This window comes from Balaenoptera borealis, assembly GCF_965194805.1.
Source record: "Balaenoptera borealis genome assembly, chromosome: 6".
NCBI lineage: Eukaryota > Metazoa > Chordata > Mammalia > Artiodactyla > Balaenopteridae > Balaenoptera > Balaenoptera borealis.
The window spans coordinates 72068913-72093851 of NC_138863.1; the positions used below are offsets into that span (position 1 = coordinate 72068913).

The window sequence follows — 24939 nt, forward strand, 5'->3', positions numbered from 1 at the left end:
TGCAACAGAGAAACAAGGGAAGGTATGGTATCCAGGCTGGATGAAGAAGGGAGAAATAAAAGGCCGGGAAAAATGAAGTCAAGGGATTGGAGTCTGGAATGAGGTCAAAGAGAAGTGAAAGAGAAGGAAAAATATAAGGTATGAGGTGTGACTGGACAGTAGAACATCATAGTGAGAGATCTTGATGAAATAGTGTATTATTCCATGCAGACGTGGTAAGTAGTCTGTTTTGTCATATTAGCATAAAAAATGAGGAAGTATGCATCAGAGTTAACAGTGGGGAAAATATGCCTTCCCTTAGTTCAAATGACTTAAAAATAAAAGACTGCTGAAATGGGTTATTTGCCTAAATGACGTTGATTCATTAAGGTTCTACTCCTATTGTAAATCTAACCATTATTTGACAATTAGTTTTAACGCAAAGTAATCCACATCGATACAACATACTCTGGTGCCCGAGGAAGGGGGTGGAGATGACTTTTCCAAATACATGACTGCACAGAGCTGTTCATTTTACTTGTGTAGTTAGCAGGACAGAAGTGTCCAGAATCAGGATGTTTTCGTATTTAATGAACATTGTGTACATTTGGAAGGATTTGCTTTGGGTTTGGCTTTAGTATATAAACCCATCATTGACAGTCTGAGAGGAATGATGGAACTAAATAAGTTGAGCAAGACCCTGATACTTTGGCAAGAGAGGCTGAACCCGGAGAGGGTGGGAGAGTCCAGCAGAAGACCTGGGCTCTGGTTCATTTTCTGGCATTCACTGTGTGGCTGTGGCTAAGTGATGTCCCTTCTTTGGACCTCAGTTTCCTTATCAGTAAATGAAGATGGCCCCTACCACCTCTAACATTCTATGACTCTCCTTATAGACCCCTTTGGTCAGATAGATTTCCTTGGTGCAATCACTCCATTTCCGACTTGACTATTAGAGGAATGGAAAGGGTTAGAAAGGATTGGAAAAGGTTAGACTTGATCTTTTAGAATAGACTTTAATTTTTGAGCAGTTTTACGTTAAAAAATGAGCAGAAAGTACAGAGAGTTCCCATATACCTCCTTATCTCTCCCCACGTTTCCCTATTATTAGCATCTTGCATTAGTGTGGGACATTTGGTAAAACTGATGATCCAGTATGGATACATTATTATTAACTAAAGTCCACAGTTTACATTAGGATTCATCTTTATGTTGTATATTCTATGGGTTTTGACAAATGTATAATGATATGTATCTACCATTACAGTATCTTACAGAACAGTTTCACTGCCCTGAAAGTTCTCTGTGCTCCACCTATTCATGCCTCCCTTCCCACCTCCCCCAACCCTTGGCAACCACTGATCTTTTACTGATACCACAGTTTTGCCTTTTCCAAAATATAAAGTTGAAATTACAGGGTATGTGGACTTTTCAGATTGTCTTCTTTCACTTAGCAATATGCATTTAAGGTTCCTCCATATCTTTTCATGGCCTGATAGTGCATTTCTTTTTAGTGCTGAATAATATTTCATTGTCTGGATGTACCACAGTTTATTTATCCATTCACCTATTGAAGGATATCTGGGTTGCTTCCAGGTTTTGGCAATTATGAATAAAGCCACTGTAAATATCTACATATACATTTTTGTGATGGGGACTTCCCTGATGGTCCAGTGGGTAAGACTCCATGCTCCCAACGCAGGGGGCCAGGGTTCGATCCCTGATCAGGGAACTAGGTCCCACGTGCAGGTCGAAACTAAGAGTCCGCATGCCGCAGCTAAGAAGTCTGCATGCTGCAACTAAAGATCCCGCATGCTGCAACTAAGATCCCGCGTGCCACAACTAAGACCTGGCACAACCATAAATAAATAAATTAATTAAATATTTTTTTAATTTTAAATAAAATATTAAAATTTAAAAATAAATAAAATATTTTAAAAATTTTGTGAATATGTAAGGTTTTAGCTTGTTTGGATAAATACCAAGGAGCATGATCACTGAATCATATGGTAAGAGTATATTTAGTTTTGCAAGAAGCTGCAAAGTGTCTTCCAAAGTGGCTGTACCATTTTGCATTCTCACCAGCAATGAATGAGAGTTCGTTTTGCTCTCCATCTTCATCAGCATTTGGTGTTGTCAGTGTTCTGGATTTTAAAAGCCATTCTAATAGGTGTGTAGTGGTATCTTGATTTAATTTGCAATTCCCTAGTGACATGTGACGTATGTTTTCATATGCTTTTTGCCATCTGTGTATCTTCTCTGTCAAAGTGTCTGTTCAGCTCATTTGTACATTTTAAAATTGAGTTGTTTGTGTTTGTAGAGTCTAGACTTGATTTTAAAGCACTCTTTTGCTAATGACATGAGACAATGTCAGGGTTTAAACAAGCAGCCTGCCTGGCCCTGATTGTCTGGTTCCAGAGACACTCACTAGTGGAGTTACAGTTGCATAGTTTATACATATAATAAGAAGTATGGGTGGGTTTTTGGTTTTTTTTTCTTAAACGACAGAAATTTATTGTGTCACAGTTCTGGAGGCCAGAAGTTCAACATCAAGGTATCCATCAGAGTTGGTTCCTTCCAAGGGCCGTACAAGCATAGTTTAAAGACCCCTAATCCAGAAGCTGCTGACAGAGAAAAGTTGTCTGAGGGCCACAGTCCACTGAGAGAAGAGACTTTGAAAAGGTTTCTGACCATTAGGTCCAAAGGACAAACACCACTTTAACCAAGGGATCAAAGTTAACATCACCAGTGATGAGACAGAATGACATGGTCCTCCTGGGCCGGGCATACGGCTTCTGTGGTGCTCTTGCCAGAAAACAAACAAACAACAACAAAACAAAAACAAAAACATAACCGGACTCCTGTTCTTCTCATCTCCCTCAGGAGGAGACATCAGACAAACTGAAACTAAAGGACATTCTACATAGCGACTGGCCAGTGCTCTTCAAACTTGTATCCAGATGGATGGTGAAAGATAAGCAATGACGCAGGAACTGTCCCACATTAAAGAGACTGAGGAGACGTCACATCTCAGTAGTGTATGACCCTGGATTGGATTTGAGAACAGAAAAAGAACATCAGAGGGACAATTGGTGAAGTGTGATAACGGCTGTAGATGAGTCCACAGTATTACACCAGTGTTAATATGCTGGCTCTGATTCATTGTACTGGAGTTAGATACGACGTTAATATTTAGAAAAGCTGGCTGAAGGGTTACGGAAATTCCTTGTACTACTTTGGCAACATTTTTGAGAGGCTGAATTTATTTCGGTTCAGATGAAAAGTTTTAAAAATCACGGAGAGTCGGAGCGCCGGCCGGAAAGCAGCGCAGGCGGGCACTCGGGCCGGTGAGGGGCCGCGGGTGGGAGGGGTCGGGCGGCGGCTCCGCACTTCCGAGCAGCGCGCGCGCCGGGCCCGCAGCGCCGTCATGCCCCGCGCCGCGCCGCCCGCTCTCCTGCTGCCGCTGCTGGGCCTCGCAGTCGCCGCCGCCGCCGCGGGTAAGCTGGCCCCTTGCCGCGCCCCCTCCTCGGCCTGGGAGCCCGGGCCCGGAGCGACCGCCTTCCCGCCGCCCGGCGGAGACCCTGCACCCCCTCCGCGGCCGAGGGCTGCAACTCGACGGGCATGTCGCGCTCCCCTGCACGCGCACCCCGCGCGCCCCCGTGCGCCCTGGCGTCTGGTCACCCCCCCCCCCTCCGCGTTCGGTGGGTTCCGAGAGAGCGCCCCCGGGGAGGGGGTCGCCGGGGAGCCGAGAGCGCCCTTCGTCTCCCGCCGTGTCCACATCCTCGGCGCAGACCCCACTCGCGGGCAGGGGGTCCCAAACGGCGCTAATTGACAGGAGAGCGGAGGGACTTAGAGCCCCAGGACGAACATAGTTTCAGGGCCATTTGGGGCTGAAAGGGGAAGTGGGGAAGCTGGCTGCGGAGATGCCCCCCGCTCGTGAGCGGCGGGGGCGGGGGGTGGGAGGAAGCTGGCCCTCTTTTGGTCTCGGCGTTGTTTGTCCAATTGGTTGGTGTTCAAGTTGTCGCAACAGGAAAACAGTTCAGCCAAATAACCCTGAATGGAAGTGGGACGAGAACGGGGGAGGCCTGGATTCCACTTCAGTCGTGTGATTTAAAAATCTTTAAGTCCAGTCTGCTGTTGTGCAAGTGACATCTGAAAATTTACTCTTGATGAGTCAGTCATTTCCAAAATGAATCGTGAGGAAAATGGACAATTCTCTTGAATGTTTTGTGTTTTTTTAAACAATTTTCTCTTGCAAACATGTCAAAAATGTTGATGGGGGAAACTCTGGGGAAAGACTTCCATCCAAAATCACTATTGATTGAACAATTCCAGGAATTAAGGAGCAAAATAAACAAGAACTAAGTGAGTACTTGCGTGGGTTTGAATGAAATGATTACGCACGAGTTTGGCTTTTTCCCCGCCTCCCCCGAATTTCACTGCCATTTTATAAATTCCTGCTGGAAGCCTGCTGACAGGCGGGAATATATTAAAGGATCTCAGTATTGGAGGCAGCAGTAGAGTAAGCAGCTCAGAAGTTGCTTTTTTTTTTGCAAACTCAAAGCTCCTATCCTGACACCTTTTGTCGACCAGCATTTATGACCAGTTATGCCATCTGCTGCCTATGGAGGAGCAGAAACAAGAGTTTCACACTGTTGAGACTGAGCACATTGGTTTTGTCCAAAACAAGGCTGGACTAGAGATTCTGTGAAGCCCTCCTTATGCACGCCCTCCTTATGTTTGCCAGTAACATCTAAACGCCCATTTAAGCCACCCTCTGGGTTGCCGCGCCTTCATATGTCAGGCTAGGTAAAATAAATACTTTTCTTGTCAGATTTTTTTAGAAGTCCGTTTCTAGATTGTGGTGTCTCTCTTCTTAAGAGAAGCTGTTTTGATCAGCAATGGAAGACAGGCTGTTACCCACCTGGGCTCTTGGGCTCCTTAATAGAAATTGATGAGACCAGATGAGGAATTCAGGCGAGGCTTTATTAGGGACTCGTGCTGCAGCGTGAGGGAGCGAGAACAAGTAACAAGTGCCCTGGCTTGCTCCCTGAGCGGGGGCGAGCTGATCCCCTAAGTGGGGTTGAGGGTAGGGGCTGACATGGGTGGCTGGAGAGGTGGCTTAGGTGGGCTGCCCACCCCCTTGGTGGTGCTGTGTGCAGGGATCCTTTGCTCCGGGCAGCGCAGAAGCGGCAGCTGGGTTTTGATCTTTTTGTATCTTGTTGCTCGTAATTTGCCCCAACTGTGCATGCGTGCAGTTATTTTTAGTCTCTTATAGTTTCTTTGCATTCTGTTGCTGGAGGAGATGTTTGTCCAGGTGCAAGCACTGCAGCAAAGGGTCCCAGGTCCCAGCCTGTCTCAAAACTATCTTTGGAAAGTTTTGTTCTTTTTCCTTTTATAAGTCCAGTATGGTTAAATAGACTTTTCAAGAGCTGAAGAAGTGCCTGTCGAATAAATGATTGCTATTAATTAATCAGCTTCTCTCAGGAGGTTTGAAGGATTAATTTAGAAGGAGCATGAGCTTTGGAGTTAGGTACAGACTCTGTGGCCTTGATCGAATTGTGCAACTCATTGCACTTCAGTAAAATGGAGATAATACCCATAGAGCTGTAGTGAGCCTTCAGTGAGAACTCCATGTCTAGCACCTATTCCAGGCATGGTGAATCTTGGTTTTCCTTTGTTCTCTTCATACGAAATGAAGGGTAATTATTGCAAATAGAAAATTATGTCACGAGTGCCACTTTATGTCTGTTGATGTGTATGGTTACTGAGCACATTCCCATACATGTTGATAACACAAGGCTGAAAAACTATGTGTTTGATTATCATACTTCACAAATCTATCCAGACAAGATCAGGAATCACATTTGGCTTAGAACTAAGTAAAGAAAGAGCTTTTCAAGGTTCTCATGGAATTTGCTGAATGGCAAGGTCTTAACAGAAGAGCTCCTAGGGTGTTGCATAAAGTATAAATGTAATATTGAAATGGAAATTATTGTTATTGTTCTCTGTTATTTTGGAGTTTATTAGTGTAAATGATCTTGTGTTGTTCTTAGATATTATCTTGAAGAATCACAGTGAACAAAAAATACCTGAGTAAGGTTCCATGGCATCCCTTTGAAAAAGTTCTTCTGTAACGGCACTTTTTGTACATAGTACATGATCGGTATGTTTCCTGGGTCATTGGTTTCCTGTGGGCAGCGTGAATATAAGTGAACACAAGCGTGTTAGAGGAAACCCCATTCTATGGTCACTGTGTTGTTACTAACTTTGAGTTGCCATAGCCTACAATACTCTGCCTCCTTCCCTGACACCACCTCTTACCGCCCTTCCTGCTATTCACTGTTTATCCACACTGACCTCTGGGGGACTCAGCCACCTCCTGGCTCTTCTGCCCAGACCCCCCTCCCCTTCCCCAGTCCTTGGCATGGCTGCCCCCTCCCATATCGTTCAGACCTCTGTTCATATGCCACCTTCTCTATCACATCCCCGTGTTTTCCCTTCTTCAGAGCACTGAATTCTCTCGGAATCAATCTCGTTTTTTCACTGTCTTCTTGCTTTTCGCTCCCCTTACCAAGGGAGCTCCGTAAGAGCAGAAACTTTACTATCTTGTGGATTTTTTGTTTTGTTTCGTTTTGAAAAGTGTCTCTGTACTTTATTCTAATTTATAATAAAAGGACAAAAAATTTAGATGAATGATTTAAGAAGTAGGGGGCGATAATGGGATTGCAATTTCCTTCAAATTATTTTTACTTCTGCCCATGAACTCATCTCATAATTGAATTCAAAGCATTAAATCACCTTAATCTATTGATGTGACTTTTTCTGGCCCTTGTGAATGACACAGTGATGTTTCGGGGGAAATTATTTCAGATTGTAAATTTTGAAATGTTAGTGTTTGTCTTCCAATGAAAAAGTGAAATAGTAATTAGGTATTATTTCAGGACTTCTTTCATTGTTGAGAAGCTTTTAGAAATGTGCTCACGTGTTGAAAATTAGTTTTGCAACGGGGTTGCTGTCCACAATTTTTTATTATACATATCAAGTATTTAAGATTATTTTAGATTTTGAGGACAAATCTTGAGATTGCATCTATAAGAAAATGGACCAGTGTTGCCCAGTAAGAAAGGTGCAGAGAAACACTGGCACCCTCATTCTATGAATAAAAGTCATGACAGCTTTTCTGAGAAGGGACGTGAAGGGAGAAGATGGGGGTGGACATCATGGAAGCTAGGTTGGGTAGCGTGGAGAGGGGACGGAGTGTCAGAGTGGCCGAATTTCCTTACAGTTCAGGGATATGTTGCAGCCCAGGCCCTCCGGATTGTCAGGGGCCTGGAACACCATGTCCTCCCCCATACTTAATAAAGGTAATAACCAGCGCCTCTTTCTTCCTCTTCCTCTGCCCTTGTGGAAGGTAAGTGGCTGACTCATGTCTAATGGGAGAGGGGCAAAGGTCTTACTATTGACAAGGAAAAAAAAGTACAGTCTTGCCTCCTTTGTTAACAGTCAGAACAAGTCTGTCCCAAGGATCACTTCCTCTTATTCTGTGCCTGGTTCTTTAAAAAAACTAATTACAAGGGAACAGAGAGTTCCATTAGAGCTGACTGGTAATGCAAAACATTCTTGTGGCTCTGCCATTTTAGTCTTTTAGCACATGATAATTTTAAGCGGAGGATCTATTTGGAAACTTCTGGAGTTAAGTACAAGCTTTTAAAATTTTCACCAGGCTCCTAAATTTCTGTACATATTAAACCGATAGAATTATAAAATTATACAATCCATGAAGAGTCATTTAGGTGCGTTATTAATAACAACCTATCTTTCAGCAGCTGTGAAGAAGCAAGAGTAACAGAAAAGCACTTTGGAGAGAGCATTGTGGGCAGGATTTTTTTTTTTTTTTGACCCAAGGATATTTCTTGAAATATATTTTCTAGAAAACATTACAGAACCCGTAATTGAAAACTTATGGCAGTATTTTGGGGAGACAGGTTTTTCATTGTAACAGGATTATAGCCAAGATACTTAGCATTGAAAAAGACTTAGTTTAGCCTTTCTGCTCACGAAGTGCGTGAACATCAGTAGGTTCCCTCACAAGAGGTATCAGCCTCTGTTGGAACACTCTTCTTCCAAAGTAAAAATATATGTCTTGAGTAGTGCTTAAAGCTTGCTTCTGGGGCACACACTCTGACTGGTAGCACGAGAAGGAGGGTTCAGTGCTACATTAACTGGAGTTACTTGCTAATGCTGACATGAGCCTAAGGAAAAGACAGTTGAAAGTTGTAAGGATATGAAGTTAACAGTTTGTTTTCTGCTTTTCTGCCTATAGCTTTCTGTTTTTATTTTTGGGTTTTGGGGCTTTTTCTTGTCTTATCACATATTGCTTATTGAATTATTCAACAAGGGTCTTCGTCAGTTATCATTATCATCACACTCACTCCCATCTCAGAGGCCTGTGTGACCTAGATAAGCACTTGGCTCTTTTCCTTCAGCTCCTTCAGATCTCTTTTTGTATATGTCACCTTTAGAATGACGTCTTCCTTGGACACCTTTCTACAACTTCAACCCCAGCCCCCACCCTACAGTCAGGACCTGGCATCTCTTATCTGTGGTTGCTAGCCTCCAAGATGGCCCCAAAGATTCTTGCCTCCTGGTATTCATACTCTTCACTGAATAGGGCTGACCTGTATCCTGTATAACCAACAGGACACTGGAAATAATGGAGAGTGGCTCCCAAGGCTGGATTGTAAAAGACATTGCACTTCTACCCTGTTCTCATTTGAATCACTTACTCTTAGGGAAGCCACCTGCCATGTCATAAGGACCCTTGAGCAGCCCTGTGGAGAAGTCCACATGGTGAGGAACTGAGGCCTCCTACCCACCGCCAGCTCCTACTCACTTGGTGGCTGATCCTCCAGCCCCAGTTCACTTTTGAGATAGATGCAGCCCTGACTGAAACTTTATGAGAGATGCCAAGCCAAAATCACCCAGCTAAGCAGCTGCTTCTGAATTCCTGATGCAGAGAAATTGTGTGAGATAATAAAGGTTTTTATTGTTTTAAGTTGCTAATTTGTTACATAGCAATAGATTGCTAATGTACTATCTAAATAAAATACCATCTAACATATTATTTTACCTATTTATCTTGCCTTTATGTATCTGCCTCAACTAGAATATAAGCTCCAGGATGGCAGGATTTTTGTTCCTTTTTGTTCACTGTGGAATCCCTAGCACCTAAAACAATTTTCTCACAACAACTCCCTGAGATAGGTACTGTTATCGTCCCCATTTTACAAATAGGGAAATTGGAGCACAGTTAAGTAACATACCCGAGGTCATGTAGTCAGAGCCAGACTTTTCTCCATAGCTTAATGTGCTTAATCAGAACCCTGCACTGTCCCATTTCTCTGCAGGCTATCTGTGTTATGTACAAAACTCTATCATAGTTATTATTGGGGGTACAAGTTAGGTTTAAGATATGATCTCTGTTGTCATGCAGTTAACAGTCCAATTGGGAAAACAGGATAAGTATCAGATAACTACCATACCGAAGAGCAGGATTTATCAGTGCACATGAATGTGTGCTGGTCATCAAAGGATAACACAGCCCCTTTTCCAAGAATGGCTTCCTACGGTTCTTATGCGTAGGGCCATGGTTTGTGCCATATTATGCTCCCCATCCGAGCCATAACTAATCAAAATAAGGATAATTTCCTATATCGGATGCTGACTACTCTAAGCTAGGTAGGGGTACCTAGTGGGTACCTGGTATATAAGAACCCTAGGAGGCCTATTTGCTGGGATAGTATCCTCAGATTTCTTATTACCCCATGTATCCTTGCAAAGTATCTCTATTATTTGGGGTAACCCGAACAAGTCTTTAGTCTTTATAACCAGAAAAGGCCTCTCACATGTTGTATAGTGCAAAGTCCTGTAGAAGTTCAGAGGGATCAGAGGTTATGGGAAGGTGAGGGTTGGACACTTCATGGAGAATTGACACATGAGCTGCTACTGAAAAAAAGAATATACTTTATAGATGGTTTGGAGATCAGAGTTCATTGTAATTATAAAGCCTAAGAGCTACAAGTGTACAAAGAAATAATTTATAAATTTCACTTCACTTGGTGTTGATTATATTTTTGTATACTTAATAGACATGCTTTATTCCATTTAAACAGTATTTCAAAAATGATTTTTTTATATTCTTGAGTTATTTATTGTCAGTACAAAATCCTATGTATAGTTTTGACTAGAAATGCTACAAGAGAGCATTTCTTAACCCGTGGTTCAAGACTTCCAGTGTTTCACTTTATAAAGGTGTTTCAGGTGTCCTTAAACGTGGTAATGGAGTCTGTTTCCATTTCCTTTTTTTTTAATTCCATAAGGCTAAAGAAAAAGCAACAAAGGGAACCAGAAGAAAATAGGAGAAGAAAAACAAGTCCAAGTTTGCAATTCAGAGTATGTGCCCTTGTGACTTTCAATTTGAGTTTCATTCTGGAAATGATTGCTTTTTTTTTCTCTATCACATCTTAATACATAAAACATCTGGTGGGAGGAGTGTGGGGAGGGAGAGACCTGCTTAGTTCACCCATTCAACAAATATTTGACTCCTTACTAGGTGCCTGTCACTGTGCTTTTTATGGTGTTCCCTCTGCCTGGGATTTCTTTTTCTTTTTCCTTTTCCACATGGTAAACTCATTTGTCCTGCGAACTGCAGCTCAAATATTGTCTCCTTTTTGAAATGGTTCCTTACTCTACAAGTTATTACTTTTTCATCTATAGTCTTATAGCATTTAACCTCTCACACCTTTGTTATTTATATGTGTCTGACTCTCCTGTCAGACTGAGCACTTCAAGTGTAGGACCCATTCCCCTTAAATCCTTTTATCCTTACCCCTTAGCACTGACCGTTGTATCTGACACGTGGGAGTTGCTCAGCAAACGATTGTTGGATGGATGATGGTAGCACTTATCGATAACTTGCTTAAAAGTGTGAAAGAGGGAATTCTGCTTCTGGCTATAGTGGAGTGGGATACTAACGCTCCCACTAAGAACAACTAGAAAATCTAAATAAAATTCCATAATAATGGTTTTTGCAGGCATCAGAGAGCTGCTAAGGCAGCTTGTTGATGCGAGCCCAATATTCTGTGCACTACTTTTCCCTTTAGGAGAGTTGCCCAAATTTTAAGCAGCTAAAAGCAGAGCATAGTTTTTGGCATTCTCATGGTGTTAAGGAGACAAAAATTTGAGTTTTTACTTGCCAAAGAGGAGGAACTTTAGCTAATATCCAGGCTTTCAGTTGGAATCCATGGATATTGGGCCTCACAAAGGCTGTAACATCCCCCTCAGGTGGACTCCACCCTTGATTGTATGAAGATAACCTTCAATACTCCAGATGCCTACCAGAATCCTTTCTAGGGGAGAATGACATCCTCTAGAGCCTCTGCAATTTTTTTAATTTTAAATATTAAATACCAGATACTGTGCAATTTTTCCTGCACAGTATCTGGTATTTGATATCAAAAAAAAAAAAAAAAAAACCCGAAAAACTACCAGGCATAATAAGAAACAGGCCAAAGCGGGGAAAATAAAAACAGACCAACAGGTGACCCAGAAATTAGAGTTTTCAAAAATGGACTTTAAAATAATCGTAATAGGGACTGCCCTGGTGGCACAGTGGTTAAAACTACACGCTCCCAATGCAGGAGCCCGGGGTTCGATCCCTGGTCAGGGAACTAGATCCCACATGCATGCTGCAACTAAGAGTTCGCATGCTGCAACTAAGGAGCCAGCGAGCTGCAACTAAGGAGCCCATGAGCCACAACTAAGGAGCCCGCCTGTGCAATCAAATAAATAATAAAATAAAAATTAAAGAAATAAAAAGTAAAATAATTGTAATAAGTTCAAGAATCTTTATAAGGTTGAGAATTTCACCAGAGACTCAGAATCCATAAAAATACAGACAAGCTGAAATTCTATAACTGAAAAATAGCTGACATTATGAACTCAGTAGATGGGTTTAATAGGAGATTTGTTAAAACTGAAGAGTATATTAGTAAACCAGAAAAAACAAGATTATGATATGGAGAGCCAAAAGTATTAAAAATAGAAAAGAGCAAAGTGAACATATTGGACATGGTGAGAAATCTAACATATATGTATTTTGAGTCCCAGAAAGGGAGGAGAAAGAAAATGGAGGAGAAGCAGTATTTGAAGTGATGATGGCCAAGAACTTTCCAAAAGTGAACAGTGAAAATAAACCCACAGATTCAATAATTGCATTATATTATCACCAGGATTTAAAAAAATACTAGGCATACCACTGTCAAACTACTAAAAACCAAAGACAAAGAAAATCTTGAAAGCAGCCATAAAAGAGTAACAATCAGACTAGTACCTGATTTCTCAATAGGAATGATGGAAGCCAAAACAGTAAAATTATATACATCTTCAATGAAAGATAAGCTGCCGTTCTAGAATTTTGTATTTGCAAAAATATCCTTCAAACAGGAAGGCAGTATAAAGACATTTACAGAAAATCAAGAATTGAGGGAATTTGTAGTAGACCTACCATTAAAGGGGTTTATTCAGGCAAACAAAATTATTACAATTAGTAATACAGAAATGTAAGAAGGAATGAAAAGCAACAGAGAAGGTACATATGTGTTTAAAACTAAATGAACATTGACCATGCAAAATAGTAATACAACAATAACACAAAGGAAGAGAAGTTAAATTACTGTAAGATCGTAGTGTTGTCTAGGAAATGGTAAAAGTACTAATTTATCTTAGGTACTAATAAATCAAGGTTGCATGCTGTAATTTTCAGGGTACCCACTATAGAAATAAAATTAAAGAATGTGTAATTAATAAGCTAAAAGAAAAATGGAATATAAAATTGTTTAATAATCCAAAAAGAAGACAACAAAGGGAAAAAAAACATAAAACAGGTAGGACAAATAGAAAATGAATAGTAAGATGGTAGATATAAACTCAAATACATCAATAACTATGTTAAATATTAATGGAAATACTCAAAAGACAAAGATTATCAAACTGGGTTTTTTTTTTTTTAAACCTACTTGTTTAAAAGGATTATAACCACTTTGGAAGAGTGTTTGGCAGTATCTGCCAAAGCTGGACACATGTACACTCTATGGCCCAGCCATCTACTTCTAGAAATATACCCGCAAGAAAGCATGCATATGTGCACCAAAACATGTGCAGAGGATATTTATAGCATTATATATTGTCATGGCCACGAACTAGAAACTACCCAAACATTCATCAACAGAATGAATAAATTCATACAATACTATATAGCAATGGGAAAGAACCTACAGCTACATGCTACAACATAAATAAATCTCATAAAAGTAATGTTTATCAAAAGAAGCCAGACACAAAAGAGTACATACTGTATGTGTTCATTACTATAGAGTTCAAAAACAGACAGAACTAATCTGTGGTGTTAGAAGTTAGGCGTGATTACCTTTGGAAGTGAGTGGACCAAACGGGTTTGGTTAATGGTCTGTTTCTTCATCTCACCGATGATTACATGGGTATGTTCATTCTATGCAGATTCACTAAGATGGGTATGTATGATTTGCACATTGTATATTGTATTTCAGTAAAAAGTTTAATTTTTAAAAAGTATAGTCTCTCGGTATCTGCAGGGGACTGGTACCAGGACCCTCTGTGGATATCAAAATCCGAGGATGCTCAAGTACCTTATATAAAGTGGTGTAGTACAGTCTGTCCTCTGTATCCGAGGGTTCCACATCCGCAGATACCAAGGGCCAACTGTACCAGTAATGGTGTTAGAATTGGCAGCAAGGTCAATCTAGTTCTATTCCAGGGTATAAGAAACAGCATGCTTCTAGAAGGAAAAGATGAATACACTGCAAAGGGAGTGTTTGAGGATGCTGAAGGGATGATAAATTAAGCCATTTAAGGATGAAGAGGAGATAGGATTCATTCATTCATTTGGCAAAATATTTTGGTCCCTATTATAGTCCAAGGAGCTATCTGAGGTGTTCGGGATTCAAAAATAAGGCCCAGCCCCTATTTTCAGAGAGGTCACTGACTCTAGAGAAGGGTGCCGAGGATGGTAGAATTAATAAAAGCTACAATGTTTTGAGCACCTTCCTTGTACTAGGCACCTTGTACTAGGATCTAAGGGTCTGCTCCACATACAGACTTTCAACCAAGCACCTTGTTTTCAGGCCCTTCCTGAGCCTTCTTCCTATAAAATGCCTTTCCAATTCCTGAACTTTTCTAGATTTCCTTGCTTTTTTAAAATTTAATTTTACTTTATTATTTTTTTAATCTTTATTGGAGTATAGTTGATTTACAATGTTGTTAGTTTGTTAGTTATGTTAGTTTCAGGTGTACAGCAAAGTGAATCAGTTATACATATACATATATCCACTCTTTTTTCGATTCTTTTCCCATATAGGCCATTACAGAGTATTGAGTAGAGTCCCCTGTGTTATACAGTAGGTCCTTATTAGTTATCTGTTTTATATATAGTAGTGTATATATATCAATCCCAATCTTCCAGTTTATCCCTCCCCCCCATTACCCCCTGGTAACCGTAAGTTTATTTTCTACATCTGTAACTCTATTTGCTGTGTAGATAAGTTCATTTGTACCCTTTTTTTAGATTCCACGTGTAAGTGATACATGATATTTTAGACTTCCTTGCTTTTTAAACATTGGAATCATACTGCAGATATATTTTTATAGTGAGATTTTTAAAAATTAATGGTTTATTGTGAGCATTTTCCCAAAGCAAAGTGCTTGTTGTTAAAACATCCCTATCCAACTTTAAGCCACCATAATGGGAAAGTTCTAGATTCCTGCCGGAGTTCAAACCAAGGTAGTCACACGTGTAAGACAAGAATTTATAAACAGCAGGAAGGAAAAAAAAAAAATGGAACCTATATACAAAATAAATTGTATCTTGGGATGCCTACCCTCAGCTAGTACATCTTGGATGGTTTAATGACTAAATGTAGCAGTATGAGGCCAGAGAAAAACTCCTGACTCACAAATTGAGATAATTTTAAGTAGCCCATTGTATTAATTAGGTTATTGATTCAGCTGCTATAACAATGACCTGAATTAACAATGGCTTAACAAGGTCGAAGTTTATTTTCTCTCTCTTTAAAACCTGAGCGTGATATGTTGGCTTCACTTAGGATCCTTCTATCTTGTTGCTGTTATTCCTAGGCTGTTTCCATTGTTTACACGATTGATTGATTGATTGATTGATTGAGGATGGCTAGCTACATTTTAGCCAGTGGGAAAGAGGAAATGTGGTCCAGGGAGCACACTCTTTGCTTTTAAAGGTATATTTTTACACATTTCACTTCTGCTTACACTTCATTATCCAGAAGCCACCAGAAGCCTGGGAGATAGTGTAGCTTGGTGGCCTGTAGTCTGTGCTGTATAAGAAGCTGAGGTCAAGTACTGGAGACAAGGAATGGGCTCTGCCATATTCTGAGCTTAGTGAAATGGAGGTTGTTGAATTTAGACTAACATAGCTGATTGTTCAATTCTGATCTTTGTAGTAAGCCATTCTTCTACTTGTTTATATTAAAATTGTAATTCAGGGAGTTCCAAGGTGCTAGGTCTAGTGGTTAGGATTTGGTGATTTCACTGCTGTGGTCTGGGTTCAATCCCTGGTCGAGGAACTGAGATCCCGCAAAAATAAAACCAGGTAAAAAGTGATTTTCCCTATACAGACCTAAGAGAATATGGAAGGTTAATGCCTTAATGTTCCTTTATTCACTGGAATTCAGTAAAATCTTCACATCCTTTCTCCATTCTGGCCAGTGAAATCAAGGTCTTAACAGGCCTACTTTTGCTTCTAATGCTAACTAATGAAATTCCAGAGCCAAGGCTGAAAAATACACATCTTTATAATGAATAACACCAGAAGATAGAGATGAAGGAGATGACCCTCTACAGCAATAGAGGAAGAAGTATGGTTCTGTTTCATAAAACTAGTTCAAAGAATCTGCTTTGATGAAGAGTTAAATTAAAATATTCATAAAAACATCAATCTTGTTTTCTTGTGCAATAGGAAAACTTGTCTGAATATTCATAATCTAGCAACTTCTTTTCTTCTCTGTTCTTGAAAGTATATTTTGAACAAAAGATCTTGTAAGACTCTTAAGACTTTTGAAATTGAATTGTTACTATATACTGCAAAAATAACCTTGAAAGAAAACTTGTAATTCTGATTGGTTGTCTTCCTTGATAGTTTATTGCCTTGGTTATTAGCATATGTAATATGCTATAATTTACATGTCTGAACTATTAAACACCTAAAGACTTGTAACTTTGCTCTGTCAAATCAGAAGGGAATCAGTGGCGCATTTTCCTTTTCTCACATGTACAATGGTGAAAAATAAATTCCTATCACACTAGTCAATTTCTTTTTTTTTTTTTTTGTCAATTTCTTATTTTAACAAAGACCAAGAGCCTTATGGCTAAGTTAACAAGGGAAATTGCCATTCTTTTTTTTCTGTGAAAATTTAATATCTAATATCTTTATCTTTAGGAATTCATGAAATTAAAGTTATTTAATAGCGTATCTCTTTTTCCACATAGACTGCCCTTCATCCACCTGGGTTCAGTTCCAAGACAGTTGTTACATTTTTCTTCAAGAAGCCATCAAAGTAGAAAGCATAGAGGATGCCAGAAATCAGTGTACTGACCATGGTAAGGAGCTTATTCTATTTTGTTTTTTCACAGCTCAGTAAAGAGTGTTCACTAATTTCTTTAAAAAATAGTTTTGTTGTATCTCACTTTCACCTTGGTCCTTGTAATAAATGGACAGCTTTTATTCTGTAATACACAAGACACAAGCAGTGCAATTGGGCTATACCCTTGAGCTGGAAGACAGTTGTTGGACCACACTGCCCAAAGCAGAGTGACAGAACCTTAGCAAGAGCAGGGTGTATTTAATGTAAGTACTCTGTGTCAGGCACTGTTCTTACGCACATAATATACTAATATACTTTAACTGGCTTTAATTATTACAGCAAACCTATCAGGTAGTTTATTATTAGCCTCCTTTTATCAAGAGAATAAAACTAGTTCAGTTATTTGTTAAAGGTCACACAGGAAATAATTGGCAGAGCCAGGATTCAAACCAGGGACTGTCTGATTTTAGGACCAGCGTTCTTAATCACTCTTATTCTGCCCTGAAACTACTGTTTCAGGCATGCAGTGGGGGCAGAAGTTAGATTACATGGGACTGTGACGTGAGACTGTGGTAAAGAAGCATACCGTTAAATAAAAATGAAAAAAAGGCTGTGTATTTGCTACATGATATGCTCAGTATTCTCTGGGAAATATAACTTCACATTTTGAAATCTTTTAAATAAAAATGTCATTTTAAAAAAGGTGTGCTTGGGTGCTCTTTATATATTTGGCTGTTTGGCCCAAAGTGCATCCTTGTTGTTAAGCCTCTTATTGTGATACTTGTCAGCTCAAACTAAAACGATGGTGTGAGTTAGCATGTTTTTCAACTGAGATATCTATGATGGTGAGATGAGAGTCCTTGATTATTTAAAGGTACTTTTTATTATTGTGTGAGATCTAAAAATCTCTTATTTCATTAAATTTTCTCTTAAACATATTCATAACACCAGCATTTAAAAATGTGCTTTACTGGGACTTCCCTGGATGTCCAGTGGTTAAGACTCTGCGCTCCCAATGCCGGGGGCATGGGTTCCATCCCTGACTGGGGAACTAAGATCCCGCATGCCGCAGGGCACGGCCAAAAAATACATAAATAAAAAATAAAAATAAAAATGCCCTTTATCTAAAAAACACAATTTCTGACAACCCACCAATTAACATTTTGGAAGGATATCAAATTGTTTTAATTAAAATCATACTCACTTACTATAGAAGGAATAAATGTAAGCACAGGAGTTTTAAATCCTAAGAAGTGCCACGTACTACTCAGTACATATTGTTTTCCTTAGGAATAAATGTAGGCATAGCCATTTTAAATCCTGTGAAGTGCCATGTAATACTCAATACATATTTTCCTTACTTGCTAAATGGTGTTGAACATTGGCTCTTTGAAAACAAGACATTTCCAACATGCTAATATGGTTTCACTCCAAGGAAATGGAGTAATAGGAATTTTGCTGGTCTTCCAAGATTTTTATTTATATATGTATGTATGTATGTATGTATGTATGTATGGCTGTGTTGGGTCTCTTGCTGCGCGTGGGCTTTCTCTAGTTGCGGTGAGCAGGAGCCACTCTTCGTTGCAGTGCGCGGGCTTCCCTTTGCGGTGGCTTCTCTTGTTGCGGAGCACGGGCTCCAGGTGCACGGGCTTCAGTAGCTGTGGCGCATGGGCTCAGTAGTTGTGGCGCACGGGCTTAGTTGCTCCGTGGCATGTGGGATCTTCCCGGGCCAGGGCTTGAACCCGTGTCCCCTGCATTGGCAGGCGGATTCTTAACCACTGCGACACCAGGGAAGTCCACAAGATTTTTTTAAATGGTGTTTCCCCCACAACTATTTTCTATCTCTTTTTTAAAAACCATTTATGTCAGGTATACTTAGACATAAACACAGATTTCAATAAACAAATTATATTGGAGGCTCAGAGTCAAGAAAAGACATGTTCCTGTACTCCTATTAGCTTGTATGAACCGTAAGGTCAGATTTCGTCGTCCAGCTTTAATACTTATCTTCAGCAGTTAAGCAACTGCATACTCTACAGAGGCATAGTTAATATTTGTTGACTGACTTCCTCTACAACTAAAGTGTAGTTAATTGTATTTGCTAATTTGTTTTTAGAAAATGAAGCAAAATGAAATTGAAAACACCCAGCAACTTTGAGGCCTGATTTTTGATTATTTGAAGTCCATTAACTCTACTTATTCAAGTAGAGTAGCCACTTAGGAATTTTAAATCGTTGTATATAAATTTGCTTATAAAGTTTATCTTGTGTCTAAAGAAAAATGTCTTTTTTCCCAGTTAAATATTTATAAATTCAGTTTGTCTTACTGATTTGATTTTTTTTTAATTTCTCATACATTTCTGATAATCTCATCATTTATTTGATCATCCTCTACATTTGCTGCCACTCTGGAAATATCCATTTCATTGATGAATCAGAAAATTAGCTAAAATTAGTTAATATTACCATTACTTTTTTTGGCTAGGGTAGTGTTTTGGTTTAGAACAGTAGGTGGACATGAATTCAGTGTTTGCTATATATGAAGAAAGGAAAAGCATAAGGAATACTTGGACATTTACATTTGGATTTATAAAATCTTCACAGGTATACAAAATCCTATCTTAAACCTATAATTAGGGGTATAGAAAATAGGTGACTTGTTACCTTTTGGACTGCTGAGAGCTATATTTAGAAATATTCCCAGTGCTTTGTGTTAATTTACTTGATGTTACTTGTACTTATTTTGGGTACTGTTATTGTTCATCTAGGAAAATAATTGTGAGAGGCTAAAGTTTTTCTTATTTTGCAACATTTACCTTTGATTTAGATATTTTCATTATAATAGAACAAATAAATATTTTCAATCTTTCCTTTTTGTGATCTGTGTATGAGCTATGTCACTAGCCATAAAAAGAATTAAAGACCCAAATTACATCTCAGCAGGTAGCATCACTGGTAATGCATTGTAAAAAAAAAAATTTGCTTGAGCACATGTGTTCTTCAGGAAGTTATGCTATCATTTGTTACAGAAAATTAAAGTGTGTCTTTTTTCCTAACATATTACGTTTATACAGTATTTACTTAAATTGCAATGTTAAAAATCATTCAGGTTCCATTGGCTGACACAAGGTCAGAGAAAGGAATGAAAATCTCATCTCTGAACACCTAAGCCTAAACTATAACCTAGTTAAATATTTCCCTTGAGGATTTTTCTAAAATGGCATTTTGGTTACATTTCACAGCTAAGTACAAGTAAGTACGAGGGTAAAACAGATTAAAAGTCTGTATGACATTTAACAGGAGGTGATAGCAGCTAGAACTGATAAGAAAACCATCATAGAATTTTTAAAAATGGAGCTATGACTGAGAGAGAGAACCTTGCTGAATTCTAACTTTGAATTAAAGTATTAAGTATTTTAAAGGTCAGTCTTATTTTTTCTTTTCTTTTAGAAGTTCTTAATTACACGGTTAGTGCACAGTCACTATATAGAAGAGCACTTATGCAAATATTTTAAAAATAAAATTACCCTAAATTGTACCATCCTAAGGAAATGTAATGACTATTAACATTTTGGTAAGTATCCTTCTAGACTTCCGACCCCCCAGGCAGATATATTTTAATAAATATTTGATATATATGTATATATACATGTATATATGTATACATATATATACTATATGTACATATATATTTCCATAATCTATTTTCCTTTAAAAATATTTTTCCATGGCAGTAAATATAGAATGCATATTTCTTAATAACTGTACACTATTCCTCTATATAGATATGCCATAATTGATTTAATCCTCTAATATTGGTTATTAAATTATTTCCAATCTTCCAGTGTTGTAAATGTGATGAACATCAGTGATTGTGCCTATGTGAGGAGCAGAGCCAATGATTGTCTCGCAGACATCTTGCCAAATTATCTCCAAAAAGGTTTTACTAATTTTTACTCCAACTAACCACTTATGAGTTCCTATTTTTCTACACCCTAAGCCAGCACTGTTTAATCGGCACGTCTGAAACTCTTATTTTCATTCTTTTACCAGTGAAATTGCATTTTTCACACTTCTTGTGTTACATTTCCTTTCGTGAGGGTGAATTGTCTTTTTTATTTTAATTGAAGTATAATCGATGTACAATACTGTTACAAATTGAACAATATAGTGATTCACAATTTTTTAAGGTTTTACTCCATTTTTGGTTACTATAAAATATTGGCTATATTCCAGTGTTGTACAGTATATCCTTGTAGCTTATGTTATGCATAATAGTACCTCTTAATCCCCACCCCTATGTTGCCCCCTTCCCCCATTCCTCTCCCCACTGGTAAGCACTGGTTTGTTTTCTGTATCTGTGTCTACTGCCTTTTTAACAGTCTGAGACCAATTTTTTTTTCTTCTATTAAGGTGTTTGCCTGTTATTTTTTATTCTTAACAGAGCTTTAGTCTGCCCAGTTTGATTTTCTTCTGTAACAGTATGGTTGGTTTGGGGGGAGATTTTAGGCCCTGTAGTTTTCTTTTCCCCTGTAGTTAAATTTATTTTTTAAGCCTCTTTTAAAAGATGTGAAACTAATCGCCTAATACAAATTTTTCTTACCACGTCATGACCTAATGGCTCTTTCTCATCTCCATGTATCTGTTAATTACCAGAAAGTTACTGGTTTTAGAGTGATGTCATAAATACAGCAGCCTATTATTTAAGTTTCCTGTAATTTCTCAGTGTGTTCCCTGGATCAGCAAGCAGCATCAGTGTCACCTGGGAACTGGTTAGGAATGTAAATTCTCAGGCCCCACGTTACTCCAGCTAAATCAGAAGCTCTGGGTGTAGAAGCCAACACTGTTTTAACAAGCCCTCCATGTGATTCTGGTGCACACTAAAGTTGGAGAGCCGCTGATCCAAGGCAGTATTCTCAAGTTTTCGGAAGTTTTTGTTAAGTCAGGATGATTTTGGAAGAATGTAATTTAATGATAGGAAAGACTTCCTCATCTCTCCATGTAGTAACTGAATTAGTTGTAGTACCCAAAGCTTCCAAGATAACTTTAAAAATGTTTAGGATCAATGACTTCTCCTTGGAAAATTATGAAAATTTTAACTTCTAAAATTACTGAGACTGGAAAGTCATGTTTCTTAGGAACATTTTGATGTTTATTCCTCACTTAGCTGAGTACAGCTGAAAGGATGTATTTTTCCCAGGGGTTAGATGTACCTTCCCCACCAGATTTCTGGTTGCTATAAGCTCTGATGTCATCATTCATTCTTCACTTGCAAAAACATGCAATTATCATGAGAGAAACTAACTCCATTAGCGTTTTCTCCTAAGTATTATCCAGTTTAGACAGTGGAATGATTTTTTTAACTTGCAAGAGAATCTTTGTTGGGTTAAGAAACAAGATTAAATATATCTGGGAAAAATGAAGTTACTGCTAATATTTTGTAGGGTGCTATGTAGCTTATAGATTGAAAGGATAAAAAATGTGAGACATAAAATCTATGTGGCTGCTGCTCTTTACTCAAACCAGGTGAGACAGTACCAGGAAATATCAGCTGTCCAATGAGAACAGGACCAAGGACCTCCTTTATCACTTTCCCTAACCAGGACTTCCCCAAGGGTGACCACAGAGGAAAATATGGGAAGGCATAGGCTTCAGGCAGCAGGCACATGGTGGCCCGTTAAGTGAGGCAGGTCAGAGACCGCTTGTTACTTGAACTTCACTAGGTCTTGGGACTGTTCTGGCAAGTTGCCCTGGTAGTTTTCAGCTCTCCTCAGTGTGGTCAGAGCTACTCCTCCCTATAATTGTGAACTGAGGGCAGGAGGGGCCGTGATTGCTAGAGGAAGGGGTAGTGAAAAGTTGAGATGCAGGAAGTGTGTTCTACTGCTCCAGCCTTCCCATGATGTTTTCTTTCCATGTTGTTTACGAGATTACTAGCCCTAAGTGAATGAAATAAAAAGTATGATTCTGTTCAGTTTATCACATTATCATTTTACTTTTCTCATGAGTATATTGTCTCTTCAGAAATGTGCATGACATTTTCAAGCTAAATTTTTTAAAAGGATGTAAAAGTATAATGTATTATAATAATGTATAATTTGTATATACTTCATGTGATTTTCATTGATTTTGGGAACATGCTGACTTCTTCTCCCTAAAATAATTTCAGGAGCAGACATGATAAGCATACATAATGAAGAAGAAAATGCTTTTATACTGGATACTTTGAAAAAGCAATGGAAAGGCCCAGATGATATCCTATTAGGCATGTTTTTTGACACAGATGGTAAGTGATATTTATACTTAAATTGTTTCTTACATTTTTTTCTTAATGTTAGTAAAACTGATAACTTTCTTTTAGATTCTTCAATTCTGTAGTTCGGTATTTCCTGTGGTTTCCAGGTATTGTATTTTCAGTATGCACCCATGTACCACAGCTTTCCCCTGAGCAGCTCAATGTGTGTCACATGTTCTGGATTAAAATATGGTTCTAGACTCAGTATTTCTGTAATATGGTAGGGTAATAAAAATTGGTACTAGTGTCAACAATTAATAGGATAAAGATAGACAAGTGTCAAGTAATACTATGTAAATGTATTTATTGTCACTGTTGAAAACAGAAAGTACATAATCATTTTCAAAATGAAATGAAATTACTAAGGTTACCATTAATATTTTAACTATTTTCTTGACTATTTCTTCAGGAAAATTATATATATTTTTTAATCACAAATGGGATCTTCTTCAGAACCTTCTTGAACCAGTATCTTTTGCCTGTGTACAGGATATATTCCTCCTTCTAATTTAAATCCTACAATCAAAAGTTTAGACCAGACATATCTTAGTAACTTCCCACCTTTAAAACTAGACCCAGGAAATCCCTGGTGGTCCAGTGGTTAGGACTCCATGCTTTCACTGCTGAGGGCCCGGGGTTCGATCCCTGGTTAGGGAACTAAGATCCCACAAGCCATGAGGCGTGGCCAAAAAGTTTTAAAAAAATAAAGCTAGACCCTTTTCTTTGACTTTCTTTTAACACATTTTATACTGTCATAATGTTAAAAATTTTCCTTAACTGACAGATGCCAGTTTCAAGTGGTTTGACAAATCAAATATGACATTTGTTAAGTGGTCAGACCAAGAAGATGGCGAGGATCTAGTTGACACCTGTGCCTTTTTGCACACCAAGACAGGTGATTGGAAAAAAGGAAATTGTGAAGTTTCTTCTGTGGAAGGAACCCTTTGTAAAGCAGCTAGTAAGTATAATTGAAGGCCTTTTTCCATTCTAAGAGAGGTGGGGAAAAATAGGGCTGGTTTTAAAATAATTTTCTTTGTGATGTGTGACTCAATATGTAGAGGAAGTAAGACTTCAGAAGATACTGAGTTGGTTTGCTCCCAAGACTCTTGGAAGTCAAATATGTAATCCTATTACATTTCAGAGGTAGGGCCAGATCATGTGAACCAGGAATACTTTTATTCTATCTGCTTATTCTTAGAGCTTCTAAGAAGTCAAAAATTTCTTACATTGTTCAAAGGAATTATCATAGCCTCTTTGTGATTTGATTAAACAGTGGAAGTGGTGAAGAATAATCATGGCTGATTCCGGAATTCTAATGTTAGCGTACAAAGAATTTGATTCAGTACAAGGACATCTTTGATTAGGCCAAGAAAAATTGCATCACAGTTTATAATTTACTCTGGATTAAAGTATAAGTTTTCTTCTTACACGTCACAATGCTTTCTAATGAACAAAATTATCCTGTCCCAAAATATTTTCATATTACTGTTAAACATTAGACAGTTTGTTCTTTTATGTTTTAGAAAGAACTGTTTTCTCACTAAAGACATTTAAATTTCAAAACACGATTTTGGGTTGCTTGAAACAAGACAGAAACAGCCATTTCCCGCATTGCATCCTTAATATTCCCCCCTTCTACTCCAACTGCAAACCAAAACTATACATCTGCCTCTGATTATTTCCTTTCTTTACATCTGGAACTACATACAATTTTTTTTTTTTTAAACTTGCCTCAGCAGGGTTTTTGACTAATCAGTCACACTTTTATGGTAGTAGCATTTGACTTCCAATATTTGTTGGATTTTTTAAAAGTTGGTTCTTTTCATATACTATGCCTCAGGCACCATTATATAAGCCACATTTTTAATTAAACTATAACTTCAAAACATCAGAAATAGTGAGCAAATCTGTACTACCAAGGTAGGGTCACAATTGTATACTTTTACTGTTTCTACAGACT

At 38.5% G+C, this 24939-nt stretch overlaps 1 protein-coding gene across 3 annotated transcripts in view; it reads left to right on the plus strand.

Annotated features, from left to right (window-relative positions):
- LOC309630244 (CD302 antigen) overlaps window positions 1-24939 on the plus strand; it is a 131086-nt gene that overhangs the window by 99842 nt on the left and 6305 nt on the right. The window contains exons 1-4 of one of the 3 annotated variants that reach the window (XM_082395225.1): window positions 1758-3473; window positions 16594-16704; window positions 22854-22970; window positions 23764-23937. In XM_082395225.1, coding sequence (XP_082251351.1) covers window positions 3404-3473; window positions 16594-16704; window positions 22854-22970; window positions 23764-23937 — 472 coding nt within the window. In that variant the 5' untranslated portion in view covers window positions 1758-3403. Of the gene's footprint in view, window positions 1-1746; window positions 3474-16593; window positions 16705-22853; window positions 22971-23763; window positions 23938-24939 lie in introns of those variants that run through there. The other 2 variants (XM_082395227.1, XM_082395226.1) reach the window with 2 other exon arrangements.